The following is an 18,005-nucleotide window of genomic DNA, read 5'->3' as shown; positions in this document are numbered from 1 at the left end:
AACTCAATGTGACACGTTTAAGGGTCATCTATGAAGCTACAAAAATGTATAAGAAATGTGCAGTAAAAAGAACGTGCATGAAAGGTTTACCTATCGCTCTGGATACAGACAAGCTGCCATTGACCCTCCACGTGCCGAACCAGATCACACAACCTCCGAGAGCCTCGATCCTCTGCTTCTCATCCTGCAGACACAAAATGATTGTAATCATCTTGTGCTGCCATTCTGCAGCAGAAAGCTCAGTACTAAAGCACAATGCTTTGCCCGCCTCTGCTGTGCCCTTAAAATCTGAAATGCTGGTGCTGTTTCTAGATTAATGATGCTGGATGCTGGAAACAGGCTGGGACGTAGCAAGGAAGGAGGATGGTGTCCTGTGTTACTATTGTTGTTGCAGAATTAAACAAAGAAACACATGGTGAGCAATAATGGAGTGGAAATTTTGCGACGAATTACAATAATGAACAGGAAGTGGAAAGCTCATGAAGCACAAGTTTTCCTATATACAGATTTTTAAGGGAGTTCAGTTGTGCGACGTGCAGGTACTCAGCAGGTTTAGGTACTCAGCAGGTTCAGGTACTCAGCAGGTTCAGGTAAGCAGGTTCAGGTACTCAGCAGGCAGGTGGTATAATACTGCTCTCACATTTGGTTGTGAAATATAAAACTTTGGCAGAAATCACCCTAAAATATCACTAAATAACACATTATATCTCATTTGTTCTCATTTTTTTTTAAAAAAGAAGTGTAAATTAACAATGTGTTGTTTTATCTGAGTTTATTGGTGCCAGAATATTTTTTCGGCTGTAACTATCAATCTACGAAAATTCTCACCGCCTGCCAACTGCTCAGAGAAAATAAATATTTTGCCACATAACGCCGTAAAATGGAAACTCGACGATGTTTTTACACTTCAGTACTTGTGCCGATTAAATCAACACGACACAGTGGACTGGATCTTTACATAATGCAAGTGCAGATATGATTAATCTGAAATCCATCTAAGTCAAAATGCACCAACGTATAAAACAACTCTTTATTAAAGATGATAAATTATTGTTATTTGTCTTATCTTGGCCACTGTCTATTTGAGCAAGTTTACATCTGCTTGACTGCCCGTCACAAACAGAAGGTCAGAACAGCAGGTAGGCGTGGCTGCTAACAGAGTTTCTACAATCCACAGAGAAATTCATAAAGGACTCATCATGTCTGAGGTATGAGGAGACTGAGTTATCTCACCTCTCTGTCTGGTTTATGTGGTTTCATCAGCTCCACCACCTGCCCTTTCCTGACCAGAATGACCTGGGAGTCTCCAAGCCAGGCCACGTACAACGTCCGGCCCCGCAGGAACGTCACCACCCCTGTTGTGCCGCAACGTAGGTTCTGCCAGACAGACACATGTCACAGTGTTCTCAAGAGCAGCTGCATCACCACAAATACTTTGAAACGAGCAGAAAAACATTGAGCTGTTTAGAAAGATACCTCTGTCTCATTCTTATTAAAATTGGACTAGCTGTTGGAATTATACTCATAGCATAAATATAATAAATAAATAGTGTTATTCACCATGAGTAAACTTAACAGTACTTCATAGTTTAGGAATACCGTGCAGTAAATACTACTAAATGGTTTCGTCCTTGGATTATGTGGTTACCTCTCGCGAGGCCTTCTTCACAAAGCGTTCGTCGGTGAGTTTGAAGGCTCTGCAGAGCGCCTCGCTGGGGTCCTGGCTGAAGGATTCCTGCCGGACTAAGTTCACGTGAAGGTGATTGGCTGCATAAATGGCAGCATCCACACCTCCATGACCGTCAAACACAGCAAAGAAAGCCTGCTCTTCCTGATCCTGGCAGACAGGAAAAAACATGATTTTGTAGGCTGGACTGCATGGCGTGAAACTCCCATATCACAAAAACAAATTTCCACAGTTATCTATTTGGCATTAAACTTTTGATGTAGTCCCTAAATACAGTAAACTCAAATGACTTAATGGCCTAATTGGTCAAATGATGTAGTGTAATATTGAGACTGCAAACATCACAATTTGGATATATCAAAAGTTACTGTATGCAATATTTGCTGAGGTATTATATATAAAATATACGGAATTACAGGTACTTAAATGCTACATATGGGTCCTTTTAGAATGATGGTGGGTAGTTGCTAGGCACCATGATGATGAAATAAGATCCTTCAGGGGCCCAAGATGTACCTGGCTGCTCAAGGTCTGATCATGTAGGAGGAGTTTAGGGGCAACCAAACAAAGAGAGAGAGAAGCTGGGTGTTTAATATGATTTGTGCCAAATCGACTGCATTCTTTCTTATTGCCAGCAGGAGGCGACTTCTCTGATTTCGGAAAACATTTTACTATGGAGTTTATGGTCCTAATGTAAGTTTTCGAGCCCTATTTCATCAACAAATAATTAAATAAAAATAAAATTGTTTGTTACAGTTTAATTCAGAATGCAAAATAATAAATATGGTATGCTTAGGACATTTGGAAGGCTGCTAAAGTCCAAACTGTGAGCTCCATTATCTTGCAAATATTTTTCAGACAGGAGTAATTTTATTAATGTATTTATTTTATTATTTATTTTAATTTACCTATTAATTTTACTTTGGGGTAGTTGTTGACTTCATCCTAATGTTGAACAACTGCTGTTTGCTAACGTGGTTAGCTTAAAGAGAGAATGTTGCATTTTAGTCGTGGTATGCTTGAATTAAGAAACCGCTTGATCATCAGAGTAATCAATATTACAGACAAGAAGAGCTTTACTAGTAGTCAAGACATTTGTCTAAAGTTAATTTACATCCACCATATACACATACACACACACACGCACACACACACACACACGCACACACACACACACACTTTTAACAATGGTGGATGATCACTGCTTTCTAATAGTGGGATTAGCATATGTGCTGCTTTAAATGTTCCATTTCAGACAGTTTGAGTAGGTGGATCCTTCACATTTCTTTTGTTTTGAACAGATATAAACATATAGGCTCAGAAAAAGAACATTTTCTCTTTATATTTTGACATCATTTTAGACTCCTACACCTTGTCCAGGTTTGAGGATTCCTATTGATAGAAAGCCACTATAAATGGAGCCATTGTTTCCACAAAATTGTTCCAACTCCCTGATGAAGGCTTATATGCCAAAACGTGTCAGTTTTTTTTTTTTTTTAAAGAAACAAAAAGAGACTAGTTGTTATTTGAAAGACAGATGTAAGTTAAATCAGATTATCTTTATATGGTCATTTCAGGCACAGAACTCTTGCTACAAGGAAAGAAGCCCCACCCACATGCTCTTCAAATCTTCTTTTTGTTGGGAAGGGCAGCCAATCATAAAAAAACCTCGCTTGAAAAGGCTTGTTCTTGCTAACAGAGTACAAAAATAGAAACAAGGGGCCAGAAATGAGCATAAAAGCCCCCCTACCTTAAGTTTAGATGTTGTGTCTGAAAGTTCTGAGGTCTAATGTTAGAGAAGGGTGGACTGATATTAAAACATTGGCAACCCAACACCAAAAGAGCCATTTTAGCTCCTCTTACCAAACAAAGGGAAAAAAAGAGCCGCACACGCAGGTGACGGCGGGGGCTGACGGTGGACAGATAGGATAAAAATAATACACATAGTATATGTATTAATGTTTGATCTGATATTGTCATGTTAGTGTTGTTTCTGGATAAACAAAAGTAACGTTGGTCCAGGTTCAACATTGTAGTGATGTCATTGTTTTGCGATGTGGAAAGACCGTCCCACCACACACAAAACTGTAACCCTGATCTCATAACCCTAACCTATAGCCCCGTAATCCTAAACCTAACCTAACCTTTTCTTAAATGGACATCAGCAAGTTTGACATCACAACAATGTGATTGGTCAGTTCCAATGTTGATCCCGGACAATCATTATTGTGTTGATCCAGGATAATGTATTAATTAGGTTATGATTGACCGTAATTCTAACCCAGGGCTCATGAGCTGCAGATTACTGACCTCTGGCCTAGCATAACAAATTTAATGCATAAAGTTTTGTGAGTTTTTGACACTAACCCCTACCTGAATATTGAAGAGTGTGTTGAAGTCAGGGATGATGATGTGCTTGTCCTCCATCTTGCGCCGCATGTTCTTGATGGCATGGATGGACGTCTCATAATATGGCTGTGGACGACGGCGGAAGGGGAGCTCCTTCAGCCAGAGGCAGCACGTCTCAAACAGTCTATTAAACACCAGCCGGGCCAGCTTCACAGACTCCATCTCTGACACACACAAACACACACACACGATGAGCCAGGCTGTTCTATTTTAGCTTCATTGCTTCCACTGTTGGTTTGGAGCTCAGTTTATAGAGCTTGCCCTTTTGAAAGTATACTCTATCAGAGATGTATCTTTTGAACATCAGACAGTGCGTCTCTAGGTGCCTCTGAAAGCTGTCTGAGAGGTGATCGCTCAGTCTGCAGTAACAATAGCTTCTAATAGTGACACAGAGTACTGGAAAGATAAAGAAAATGTGCATGAATCACTCTTACAGTTTAATCCAGTTTTCTTACCATAGCGAAAGTAAAACAATATTTCGGTTACCCTGAAATGGCACATCTGTAAATCAGTGATCATTTTTGTGACCATTTAAATTTATATGATAGTTATTTATTTCATTTAAGGAAAGGTTTAATGTAGGCTTGCAATAACTGTTTGAGGTACAAAGTACATTTATTTTTCATGTCAATTAGCTGCTCCTCAAATGTCAGGAAAACACAGAAAATCTTCAGTGTAGTTTCCCAGAGTCCAAGGCAACATTTTCAGATGTCTAATCTAAAACTCAAAGACATTCAGTTTACATTTATATATAAACTGCAAAGATTCATGTTTGAGAAATTAGAAAACACCTGGTGTTTTTGCTGTTCAAAAAATAATGAAGGGAGCTTCATTATTTTTGAAGCAACTTCAGGGTTATCAATCTGTCCAGTTAGGAAGCAGAAACCATTCTGAATCCATGTCAGCTACTTTGGTGGAAATCGAAGTGATTAAAGGTGCATTTGAGAAGAAACAACAAGACAAGCCCTAAACAGGGGATGGTTTCGCAGGTGGTGCTTCAGGGCATCGTTCTCTCCTTTTCCTTCCTGACTGATTTTTGATTTTGTCACTGCTGGCAACAGGGGACGGGACCTGCAGCCCATTCTGGTTATCCAGCTAGACCAGCTTCTCCAGGATTTTTGACAGCATCTGTCTAATGAGCTCATTATAGACCTGCCAGCTCTGTTTCCTGGTGAAAGCCAGTAGAAGTGCATTTTTCTCATCTATGAGCACAGGCCCCACTCTTGGACGTTGGGACCTCATGCACGTGAATATCCTGGCCGAGGTCATAATTTACAGGACTTGGGCAGTTTTCCTCCTGTTCTTTCACACATAAAGGAGGAGATCTCGGCCCTTTTGAGCCCTTGTCTTGCTCTCCTACAGCCCATCTCCTTATATCTCCTCCACGCTCTTCACACAGGAAACCTTTTGATCGTGGAGAAGCTGGACTCGCTGTGCAACAGATACCATCTCGTGGTAACAGCAGTGATCAGGACACTGGCAAAAAGCAAAACTGTAGAAAAAAAAAAGAGCCACAGAGGAGAAGGAGAGAGCAATGATCTGTGGCCACCACCTGCAAAAACACTCCCTTTTTGGAGCTTGTGTTGTTGTTGCCTTTCAGTGCACCTGTCGTCAATTTCATTTGCATCAAAGCTGAAATGGACTCGCAGTGGTTTCTCCTTCCCGACTGGAGAGATTAATATCCCAGACGTTTGTGTGTCATACTATGATGATCAAGTGGTCCCTTAATTAATTTGAGCAGTGCATTAAGGGATTACATAAATGAGCATAAATACATTTTCTGGTAACTGATCAGGATAAGCCATTGCAGGGGTGTGACGTCTGTATCTGTCACCATATCAGTTTATTTTAATTTACCGACTCGGTCCTCAACAAAACCTCAGTAGTTAAGTTCAGTTAAGTTGATGGGGGGGATTTAATAGCTGAAAATAATTATGTGTTAACATTGTTATCTTGATACTTCTTTGTTCCACTTTGCCTATATTTTCCTCTGGCAGGTTTTGCTCGTACTGGCCAGATGGAGAGGAAAAAAGAAAGTTAATGAGTCGAGTTTGGAACCTTCATGAGGTTGGTCTACATTCAGCTTACAACAAGAGCATTTTCTTTGATGAGTAAGTATTTGAATAAATAAACCTTTTTATTGCTTCACGTGGATCACAGTTCCAATTTTTTTGTTGCACCGTTGCCATTTTCATCCTTACAGCACAGTTTTCTGGACAAGGTTTAATATTCCTCCTGATACCAGAAGACAAATCGTCAGTAACATTTACCAAGAACTGCTTTGCGAGAGAACCATAGCAGAGCAAATGCATTAGTGTGTGTTGCTCGTATTGCATTTTTATTCCAAACAAGATGTTGTTTTAGGACAATTTCTTTTCTTCTTACCCCCACAAAAATGAAAGAAACATGGGTGAAATTAAAGTACTTTATCCCTGGGTAGTCCCTGCATATCTTCCTCTCAGAGAGATTTTACAGGGTGAATTAAACTAAAAGGTTCTTGTCTAAATTTTTCTGCTGTGTCAAAAAAAAAAACCAACAATGACATTTGAAAACTCCTCATCCCCCGGAGGAAATTACACCCTTGTGAACAGAGGCACTCCAGGGGCCTGTTTTACTTTGTCAGAAAGGCAAAGTCATTGGCAGATTTCACTCAGGTACACAAGTTAGTGGAACAGAGGCGAGCCTGTAAGCAGAATAGGCGCTCGCTGTAATAACCAAGTCTGTGCGAGTATGTGAGCGTGACCTACTAATGCTAGCTGCCGGTATTATAGCCTATCCTGATTTTTCTCTCTCTTCTCGCTGTTACTCTGCTCGAAAAATATGGCATCAGCGAGATGGAGAGCCAGCTGGTGCTGCATCCCATTCCCCCCACTCATCCTCCTTTTTAAAAGTATGTGCACATCAAACCCAATGTCCTGGTAATAAACTGCACTTTGTGAGCCGAATGTTTCACGCTCTCCTCCCGTCTGTCTTCCTCCAAATGGAGATGTTGTAAAGGTCTATTCATAACACCTTGCAAATAGTCGGAGGGGGAAAAAAAAGAGAATTGTGGCGTGCAATGAAGCGGCATCAAACAGGATGTGATCGGCTGTTACACAACACAAGAAGCACAAGCAGAGAGATGGTGGTGGTGGTGGTGCACTCTGAGCCTCACTACAACTCCAGCAAGAGCAGAACATTTACAACCTTTCTACAGCTCCTGATGCTGGATTCACTGTATGCTCTTTGCCCGCTTAAAGCAGGAGAACTAAAGAGAAACTGGTGTAATGTAATAGAAACAAACCCAGTCTTTATGCTTTTATGGTTTTAGTAAATAATGAGTGTTTTTGGTAATTGGATTGCATTTATATTTTTGTACTTTTTCTATTTATTTATTTAATTTTTTTCAATGTTGTATGTCTCAGCTGACGTTCTCTGCTCCTTTATAATTGCTCTGTTGAGAATAAATAAAGTGTTTTTGAATTCTAAACGTAAAGTTATAATTTCTTATTCACTGTAAGAAAAAACAACATCTCTGACATATGTTAGCAAAACTAGATTTTTGTGACTGTTAGAAAATGTTTGGCTGCACAACAAATCAAAAATGGTTAAAAACATGTTTTCAAAGAATAAATCATTTTTAATTAACTGATATTTGCACGTGCCGTTGCAATATACTTAATGTTTCCTACCATGAACCTCTGAATTTACTTCTCCTACAACTTTTAGTATTTTGCAGAAATAGGTCCATTGTTGTGGCATGGATAATGGCTGTCAGCTAATACCTCTATGTCGCTCAGACTCTGAGTAGCAGAGTATCTTTTTGTCTAAATATAAGCAGTGTTGGGGAGTAACGGAATACATGTACCGCCGTTACGTATTTAAAATACAAAATATGACTAACTGTATTCCGTTACAGTTACCGTTTAAAAAGGTGGTATTTAGAATACAGTTACTTTGTTGAAATAAATGGATTACACTGCGGTACTGTCAGGACTGTTTGGGTTTTGTTTGACAGCTACGTTCTGTTGTTCTAGGCGGCAGCGTTACGGTTGCCATGGTTACAGGGTGACGCTCTCTCTCTCTCTGCGTGTTTCCTGGGTGAGAGAGCACCTGTTGTTGTTGTGCTAAGCTAATAGGCAGAATGCTATCGGTATAGCTCTAAAGAATGTAGCATCATAGGCAGTGTAGTCCGTGCTGCAGGGAGAATGGACTGCCATACCCGTTATGTGTCTGTGAGCGAGGGAGGGAGAAGTACGAGCTGTCATCGAGCAAAAACGGGATCTGGAAGCATGTAAATATAATAATAACCACTGCAGCCAAGAAGAGTGCCTGCCGAGCCCAGTTGTAAGTAAGCTATTAAGACTCGACTGTACACCGTGTTCTTGTTTTCCTCCAAAAACAATAAGTTCCGTTGGAGCAGCCTTTCAACGCCTCTCTCTGTCTCTCGCTAGCAAAGTTGACCCAGACGACAAAGTAAAGCTAGTTTTCAGCTATGGACCCGACACGAACCCACCGTATTAGCCAGAGGTCCCTTTACTACGGTTCAGAGCCGCGGACCTTCAGTAATAGTAATAAATCACAGCAATAGTACATTCACGTAGTTGTAAACAGCATGATAATATATTAAGTAATCCAAAGTATTCAGAATACGTTACTCTCATCGAGTAACATAACGGAATACGTTACAGAATACATTTTGGGGCATGTATTCTGTAATGGAATACATTTTAAAAGTAACCTTCCCAACACTGAATATAAGTAGTTATGTTTGAAAATTTTGTGGGGTTTTTCATCTCATGAAAACAAATGATTAAAAACCACAATAAGTTACATTAGAACATACACTCAACGGCTAGTTTATTAGGTATGCACTGCTTCTACATTGTTTGATGCTTTATTTCTTTATGCAACAGAGTCAACAAGATGTTGGAAACATTTCAATTTTGCTCATATGGACGTGATAGCATCACACAGTTGCTGCAGATTTGTTTTTCCCGTTGAACCACCAGTCCATTAGAGTACAGTGAACTCAGAAACGAGTTTGAGATGATTTAAGCTTTTTTACATGGTGTGTTTTCCTGCTGGAAGCAGTCATCAGATGATGGGTGGACTGTGGTCATAAAGGGATGGACATGCTCATCAACAGTAGGCAGGCAGTGGTGTTTAAATGATGCCCAGTTGGTATTAAGAAGCCCAAAGTGTGCCAAGAAAATATCCCCGACACAATTACACCACCACCTGCCTGAAATATTGATACAAAGCAGGATGGAGCCATGCTTTCATGTTGTTTATGCCAAATTCTGACCCTACAATCCAAATATAGCAGAAACCAAGACTCGAGACAAGACAGCAATTTTAGTGAGCCTGGTGAACTGTAGCCTCAGTTTCCTGTTCTTAGCTGACTAACTAGTGCTGTTGCTGTAGTCCATCTGCATCAACATTCAGAGTTGTTCTTCTGCATTTCGGTTGTAACAAGTGGTTATTTAAGTTACTATTCCCTTCCAGAACTGATGCTCAATGGATATTTCCTTTTTTTTCCGAGTATTCTCTGTAAATCCTAGAGATGGCTGTGCAGTAGATCAGCAGTTTCTGAAATACTCAGACCAGTCTGGCACCAACAACCACACCACCAGGATTAAGAGAGCAAGCTACAGTTGAAGGACTCCCTTTGAAATGAAACTGTTTTCCTTCACAAATTGATCAAAAGGGCTAACAGAGCAACACTTTAGACTGTCAATACTGAACGGGTTCCTTTACTTTAGTTCCCAAAGGAGTCATTAAGTTAAAAAACAAGTCATAAATACATCATTTCAGCTTATTTTAAAAAAACAACAACCCCAAAACTCCAAAAAGACAGTTGCCTTCGAAAACAGCTGGCAATGTACATGTTAAACAGCAGTTCTTTGGGACTATTTTTGACGAATACATATCTCATCCTCTGCAAAACATGACAGCTGACAAACTGACAGCCTAATTGCAGTTTGAGCAGATGTTGACTGTTGAAGGTAATTTGTATATCTTTGCATGCTGTGTTTTCTCCAGTATACAGCTTTCATGTAGCTTGAAAACCATTTTGATGTAAATATGCTGGCCATTGTTGGATTTAGCACATCCTGGCTGACAGCTTTGGGTGTGCTTCGGAGTATACTTTGTGCCCTCTAGTGGTCAAACACCTCTCCGTGCAGCTTTGTGGGGGAGAACTGGGACAAACCCCTGGTGGTTATATGCCTATGTGCATGTGTGTGGGATGAAGTGAGAGAGAGACCTAATTTGTGTGAGAGAGCGGTCTCGTGGGCTCCCTGGGGACTCACGTGGTAATGGGTCAGCTCCATCTTCTACAGTCTTATTGAGGTGGTGAATAGAGAGGTCAGTCTGCAGGAGGCTGTCTGCTGTGGCTCTGGCCAAGGCGGCAGCCAGGGAGCACGGGCAGTTACTGTGGTGAGGAGAGACGACACAGTTAAGAATGGGTCAGAAAGAAAAATCATCTCACATCATCGACTGACAGCATGATCTAGGTTTATTAGGAAATATATTCAAGGATCCACAATACTAACATGCCGGAACAAACAGCATTACTGATGCTTTCTTGGAGCCTTAACACAAACAAGTTTTGGCAGGTATTATCGGCTGGTTTTGGCTCGTCACAGGTGTGGGCATCAGCACAGAGACTGCATATCTGATTATAAGTAATAAGAAATGACAGCACACAGATCTCAGAAATATACATCTGTGGTCATTTTTCTGCTTCAGAGCAATCACATTTTTACATAGCAGTAAAATTATTAAAAGTTACATTTTTATAATAAGTCATGCCATTCACCCGCACTCTGGCAGGCTGAAAGATGATCTAAAATTGCAGTTCCTCTAGTCACCACTTGAGGCTGGCTCCAAAAACGAGTCAGTCCCGATAGACTCCCATGTTAATGAACGTGTTTGCAGCCTGGTACAAAAAAAGGTTGGGTCTTTATGCACAGTTTCTTCCTTTATATTAACTGTAAGGTAGGCGATTTATTTTTCATCCATTTTCATCCACACATCTATTTGCATACCGGTGAGGCTTAATCTTGGATATGGCTTTCTTGATTGACATATGTGGTGTTACTGCTAGCTATGTGCTAGGCCTCACCTCTACTATTCGGGTTTTTCAGTCATGGATTATCTTCTAGGCACATGATGCTGTAGGGTCAATGAATAAGAGCTCAAACACATAAAATCAGTCGGGGCCCATTTAACAAACACAAGGCTAATCACCAATTTCACAGCAAACACTTGCCAACGGGTCAGGGAATACAATTTTTTTTTCTCTAGAAACCAGGGTTGTATCACGTCCAACATGGCGGACCACTCTTGAGAAATATGACATCACATGAAAAACCTAAACAGAATTTATTACATGAGTGATTCTCAAAGTGTGGGGTACCGCCCCCTAATGGACTCTACTGATGAGCTGTACGAGATATTTCACAATAAACAAAACACCTTTAACTTTACACTTTGTAATTCTGTTTGAAATTAACATTAATATTTAAAATATAGGTATAAAATATAAATCAAATATTAAATACAGAGACCATTTCTAAATAATCACAGTTAAACAAAGCCATGGAATTTAAATCACATGTTTTTAGAGCTAAAAAATTACAACAACCAAATCACAAATGAGAAATCACTTCATTTTGGTTTGTGTGTGTGTGTGTGTGTGGCTGCAGCATGATTCAATTTGGGCACTCCCTGAATTCTGATATCATGCATGTCATCTGTGGAAAGCCCACGTGCATATTTGCCTTGAAGGATTTTAAAATTTTATAACACAAAGTTCTGCTTAGTGCAGCAGAATATCACAACATCTGGCCACATCTGCGCACGCTGGAGGAGGTGTGCCTTTTTCTTAAGGTTAACGAGAGCTGGGGAGGAAGGATGAGGAGGAGACGGAGTGGGAGGAAGCAGAGGAGGGTCGTTTGAAGGACTGAAGGCTTGCTGTACATGAGTCACCACGATAACTAGGCCACATCCAGATGCAGGTAACCATAGAAACCTAAAGTCTGGATAGTCTCCATAGCACTCAAATTAACTTGAAAATATATCTGAACTGAAGTGATGTTAGCTCAATGGCTTTTTAATTAAGGAGCCACAAGCAGTGAAAATGACTCTCCTGAACTGGAGTGATACAATAATCTGATCTGGTCACACCTGAAAATCCTTCAAGCATTCACACAATCTAAAACTTCCGGCAGGTGTGTTGAGAAGCTCTGATTTTGGTTACATGATTTGTTAATGAAGCAGTAATGTTGGTTTTAAAGAAAGCAGGGCATGACCGAACAAAGGTTCAAACCAGGAAACAGCACCTGAGGCTGTGCACTCCTCTGGGGGTGATTCATTAAGTGGGACAACAGATGGGAGGCAGCGAGTGTTCAGAGGTTACTGTGCTGAAAGAGAAACTTACAAACTGAGGTATATATGTGTCCAAAAAATTTGTCATGCTATATGCTAAACATATTCTAACACCCTATACTGACATAAATAGAATATACATGGCACACCCAGACTACCAGCTATGTAAGGCTGTAATAAGCAAAGTGGTACTTTTGAGAAGTTTCCCTTCAATGATTTCTGTGCCTAGAGACCAGTCGCTAACCTCCAGTCTCTATTGGAAAATGTGTATCCCAGGACAGACGGGTTGCTGGAGCAAATCTATCACAAACAGTGTTGGGGAGTAACGGAATACATGTACCACCGTTACGTATTTAAAATACAAAATATGAGTAACTGTATTCCGTTACTGTTACCGTTTAAAAAGGTGGTATTTAGAATACAGTTACTTTGTTAAAATATATGGATTACACAGCGGTACTTTCCTGTTTCATATTGTCGCGGGTCAGGACTGTTTGGGTTTTTTTTGACAAATATGTTCTGTTGTTCCAGGTGGCAGCGTTACGGTTGCCATGGTTACAGGGTGATGCGCTCTCTTTGCGACTGTGTGTTTCCTGGGTGAGAGGAAACACACAGTCGCAAAGAGACTGTTGTTGTTGTTGTTGTTGTGCTAAGCTAATAGGCAGAATGCTACAGACATAGCCCTAAAGAATGTAGCCTCATGGGCAGTGTAGTCCGTGCTGCAGGGAGAATGGACTGCCATACACGTTATGTGTCTGTGAGCGCGAGGAGGGAGAAAAAGGAGAGTGGAAAAGTACGAGTTGTCATCGAGCAGAAACAGGAGCTGGTATCATGTAAATATAATAATAACCACTGCAGCCAAGAGTGCCTGACGAGCCCAGTTGTAAGTAAGCTATTAAGACTCAACTGTACACCGCGTTCGTGTTTTCCTCCGAAACAATAAGTTCTGTTGGAGCAGCCTTTCAACGCCTCTCTCTGTCTCTCGCTAGCAAACTTGACCCAGACAACAAAGTAAAGCTATTTTTCAACTACGAGCCCGACACGGAACCCGATGTATTAGCCAGAGGTCCCTTTACTACGGTTCGGAGCCGCGGACCTTCAGTAATAGTAATAAATCACATTCATGTAGTTGTAAACTGCATGATAATATATTAAGTAATCCAAAGTATTCAGAATACGTTACTCTCATTGAGTAACGTAACGGAATACGTTACAAAATACGTTTTGGGGCATGTATTCTGTAATCTGTAGTGGAATACATTTTAAAAGTAACTTTCCCAACAAAGATCACAAATAAGTATAAGGTGTTGCACTGAAAACCTCCTTGCAATTGCTTTGGTTGCTAGCAGGTCGGCATGGTCGCCTGTGGTTTGAATGGATGTCAGTGCTGCGTCTGCAAAAAGATGTAGTGAGACTTTCTCAACGTAAAAGTTGTGCCTTACCAATGCAACCAAACATGTTTCAAAAAGCAATTAGTTAGTGTCTTCCATGACCAAAACAATCACAAACAATTGGTTGGGGAGTACACATTTCTCCCTAGCAACCAGAGGTGCGAGTGAGTTGCTGACTGGTCTCTATACCTATGATTGAGGACACTGGATTATATTAACCTGAAACCTTATCTTTTGCTAAAGTTGACCAAGTAGTTTTGGTACCTCAGCCAAACTCTGCTGCAACTAAAAACTGACAAAGATCACTGAAAAGTGAAAATATTTAATCGAAGTAGGTCTAAAAAACACTAACGACACTGTTTCCCAAAGAGTTGAATCATTTTTTGGGGGATGCTGTGCACATGTGTGGGTGAATGGAAATGGAGATAAACTAACCCTTTATTAAATTAAAGATTAAATAATATGATTAATAAATTGCTCGGACACATAAATATGTTTAGTTATCTCAGCAAATTCATCCACTTCTGGATGGAGTGGCCATTCAACTTGCAGTGAACTCAAGAGCATAACAGGTCAGCACTGGAGCTGACCAACCCCAGGACCAAAGACTCTTTGGGAGGCATCTGAAGTGACTGGCTTTGTCTGACAGAAGTGAAACAAAAACAAAAAGTCCAGGGCTGGTTGGTTAACAATGACTTGAACCTTCAAAATAAGAGTGAGGGCACTGTCCACCAGTTAATCCATGGTCCTTTCAGATAGATAATTTAAAAAATGTCTTGATGTGGAGAACACTTAACTCAAAGTTTTGTTTTTAGATGTTAGGAAAACCCCAGACCAGTGGGTAAAAAAATCTGTTGCACATCGCTACCACAATGATAACTTGCTGTGGCTGGACATTGTTTACTATTTAGTTCAGCACGTAGAAAATTGACTAATTCTAATTAGTGCTAAACACAATAGGTTTTGTGTATGTTTTAGTGCTTAGATTTAAATCTAAAAGCACTTATGGTCAGGTACTTTGTTCAAAACAAAAATATTTCAGCATCACTGGGATCTCCAAAAGCAGTTGCAGAACAACAACAACATCATCTGTACCAGATGTCAGTAGATTTTAGTCTAGACCTCGATCAGCATTTTACAGCTGGGTTGTTCCTACATCTAAAAAATGATGGTGTCCAAAAAGGCATTTTGACCTTTCACCAGAGAAAAATCACCAGCACTATGTTTCTTTTTAATAACCTTTGATTTATTTAAGCTGAAAATATGTTTTTGTTTATAAAGTGTCTGCTGTGTAGACTCTTAGCTTTAACTATATCAGCCTTACATATATAATCACTCCCAAAGGCTGATTTTGACCACATCCTGCTTGTGCAATGTGTCATTTTGAACTCTGTTTCTTTGGAGCACAATATATCCATCATATTTTAACTTCAACAGATATACTGCATAATGTTCCATATTAATTTAAAATGTAGCACTAGGGCAACTGAATACAGATAATCTCTGTTGGACACTTTCAGAACAGTACTCAGTGCACTGCATTTAATTTCCCCCTAATAAATGAGCTGGGTTGGCTGAGTACAACGCAGGGACATATTCTAAAATTAAATACAGTCAGTGTGAAAGGGGCCTCTGTGGCTCGTATGTCAAATAGCATGGGTTTAATCAATGAAAACTCAAAGCCAGCGGCAGCCAACCTCAACATTTTTAATTAATTCAGCTGTACTCTTGCTAACAGAGACAGCTAAGTGAGTTAATTTCCATGTACGACTGAAAAGATGTGTGTTTTTACTAGCAAATACCATTAGACAACTCTAACAAAGCGTGGTCTCATCGCAAGACTGACCTCCCAAGCACATCAACAGCATGAGCCATTTTACGCATACCCATGGCAACATGGTGTCCTTTAAAGTAACAAAGCTTTCTTGCGGGATTAATTATGACAATGCAAATTCACAACCAGAGGAGGTCAGGGTGGATGGGTGGGTCCTAAATACATTTGATTTTAAGTAGACGTAGCTTTATTTAAAGTGTTTTAATTCATGGACTCAAATGAGAGCTTCTAGAGTAGCTTTGCATGACTCATAGTTAAAAAAAAAAGCACGGCTCCCAGTGGTTCATGGAGCCATGTTTTAGTATTCTGGCGATCGCTGTGGTGTTTTTGTAATAGTGGCTATAAATGAATAAAAATGCTAAGGTATCAGCTGATGCATTCACTGACTGTGCAGGTATGGGGTGTAGATACTTAAACCTGCTGAGTTGGATTGGTGTGAAACAACGCATTAATAAAAGAGTAGAATTTGTCTTGTTGCAAAGGCATTTAGTGCAATTTATCACACAGCAAGCCATTTATTTGTTAGCTAATTTAAAACATAATAAAATCCCAGTGGGTGAGTTTTTTAATTTAAAGGGGCAAAATATCTACTTTTTTGTATGAAGCTGAAGATGTAGTTTTGGAGACTAACACTCCTCAAGTGGCCACAGGAGCAACTGCAGTTTTTTGCATTTACTCTGCAGCCACAAGATATTCCCTTGATTATTATTTGTCATCCATCACGTTGGAGCAGTTTATTTATAGATTAGATGAAAACAGTTGCACCTGCACATAAAGTCTTAATTTACATTTCATGTTGCCAACAAGAAGCTCTAATTTGCTTTTTACATTTGCAGTTACAACCTGCTGTTGCCTCTCCTTTCTTCCTGCTCTCTCGGTATATTACAGTGTTGGAGAAAGAGCCATGCCATGGCAACCACAAAAACTACAAATAACTTCACTGACGATCATCTTTACAGAAATAGTTAAATATGTTGAAAAGGCAATTACTCATTCCCACCCTGACACTGAGCTGAATATATCCAGATAGAATATGACGTATTCCTGTAGCTTCACGACAGACTTGAACTCTCATGAACCTCAGGAACTTTTCAACAAAAGAGAAACTTTAATCGTGTTTTACTGTACTAACACGACAGTGCAGAATCGGTGATATCTTGCAGCAGCTTTAGGATCACAGTCCTGTTTACTTTATAGTTTAACAGGTTCATTCAACCTGTAATTTGTGTAAAAATGACAGGTTGTATTTCCCTGATAATTTATCATCAGAGTGACTCAAATTGAATCACATGCTATAGTCTTTCCAATCACTATATCTCACTTCAATATTTGAGAGACTGGAAGGAGGAAAAAAAACAACAACTCTTTCATTGATTACAGCATAAACACCTGGTATATACACTTAAAAAAACAAAACTCATTTATATCGGTCACATGTGCTCGGTGTCACTCTGCTGTCCTCTGTGAAAAGATGGGGCTGCCACCGGTGCAACCTACCAGTTCTGTAGCGAACGCCAGGCCAGCTCCACCCTGATGAAGTCTGATCCTGACAGTTTGGTCAGAAACATGCACAGGAGTATCCACTGGAGGTCATTTGACAGAGCTCTGTCAGCGCTCCACGTGTTACTCCTTGCACAAAATATCTCATACTGCTGCTGGGTTGAATCCCTTCTAGCTGTCCAGCTCTCCTCATATCTCTTGATATCTCCTCCACTCACTTGAGACTGTGCTGGGAGACATTGCAAACCCTCGCATCACCCTGGAGAAGCTGGGCAACGTGTCCAACCTGAATGGCCTACAGGCATCATCTCATGCTACTAACAGTGACAAGGGAACCAGCACAAAGCAAAGAGAACAACGATGTGTGGCCACCACCTGAGAAAACATTGTCACTTTGGGTTGCACCAAAGCAGCTGAAATGGATTCACAACAGTTTAAGTGGACAGATAAATATCACAGAAGTTTAACTGACCAGATGCTGTAAAAAAGCCTGTAAAAAAATTTTTGAGGTCAAAGGCCAAAAGAGGTAGGCAGTAGGAGGCTGAAGCATATTCAAGGTGACAGGGTGAAACACAGGTGCACAGACAAACCATCAGAAAGCTAACAAGCCTTTAACTTTTGACTTCCACAAACCAAATAAGTTCATCCCCAAATCAAGGTGAATGTTTTGGAAAGTTTGAAGAAATTTTCTTGAGAAATCCTGGAAATATCGTGTCAATGAGTTCAGAGCGGAGGAACGGACAGATAACCCAAAAACCTCATGCTTCTGTCCACGACTCACACCACTGAGGAGAAATAAAAAGGCAAAGTA

General features: G+C 40.2%; 1 protein-coding gene and 2 long non-coding RNA genes across 6 annotated transcripts in view; 1 reads left to right on the top strand and 2 right to left on the bottom strand.

The window, feature by feature from the left end:
* The window catches only part of ppm1e (protein phosphatase, Mg2+/Mn2+ dependent, 1E), a 71,894-nt gene that overhangs the window by 13,178 nt on the left and 40,711 nt on the right, over positions 1–18,005 (bottom strand). For all 4 annotated transcript variants that reach the window (XM_085173973.1, XM_085173975.1, XM_085173974.1 and 1 more), the window contains 5 exons: positions 10,390–10,511; positions 4,061–4,260; positions 1,649–1,837; positions 1,234–1,377; positions 91–184 (listed from right to left, as the gene is read on the bottom strand). In XM_085173973.1, coding sequence (XP_085030099.1) covers positions 91–184; positions 1,234–1,377; positions 1,649–1,837; positions 4,061–4,260; positions 10,390–10,511 — 749 coding nt within the window. The remainder of the gene's footprint in view (positions 1–90; positions 185–1,233; positions 1,378–1,648; positions 1,838–4,060; positions 4,261–10,389; positions 10,512–18,005) is intronic.
* LOC146510320 (uncharacterized) lies at positions 181–3,184 on the top strand. Its single transcript, XR_014876359.1, has 2 exons — positions 181–584; positions 616–3,184. It is a non-coding gene; the product is annotated as an uncharacterized LOC146510320 (long non-coding RNA).
* On the bottom strand, positions 3,200–4,054 carry LOC146510319 (uncharacterized). The gene is made up of 2 exons (XR_014876357.1): positions 3,906–4,054; positions 3,200–3,359 (listed from the first exon to the last, which is right to left on the bottom strand). It is a non-coding gene; the product is annotated as an uncharacterized LOC146510319 (long non-coding RNA).

This window comes from Neolamprologus multifasciatus, chromosome 10 (genome assembly GCF_963576455.1).
Source record: "Neolamprologus multifasciatus chromosome 10, fNeoMul1.2, whole genome shotgun sequence".
Classification (NCBI taxonomy): Eukaryota; Metazoa; Chordata; class Actinopteri; order Cichliformes; family Cichlidae; genus Neolamprologus; species Neolamprologus multifasciatus.
Note: the sequence above shows the minus strand (reverse complement) of the source record. Positions and strands in the feature narration are given on the sequence as shown.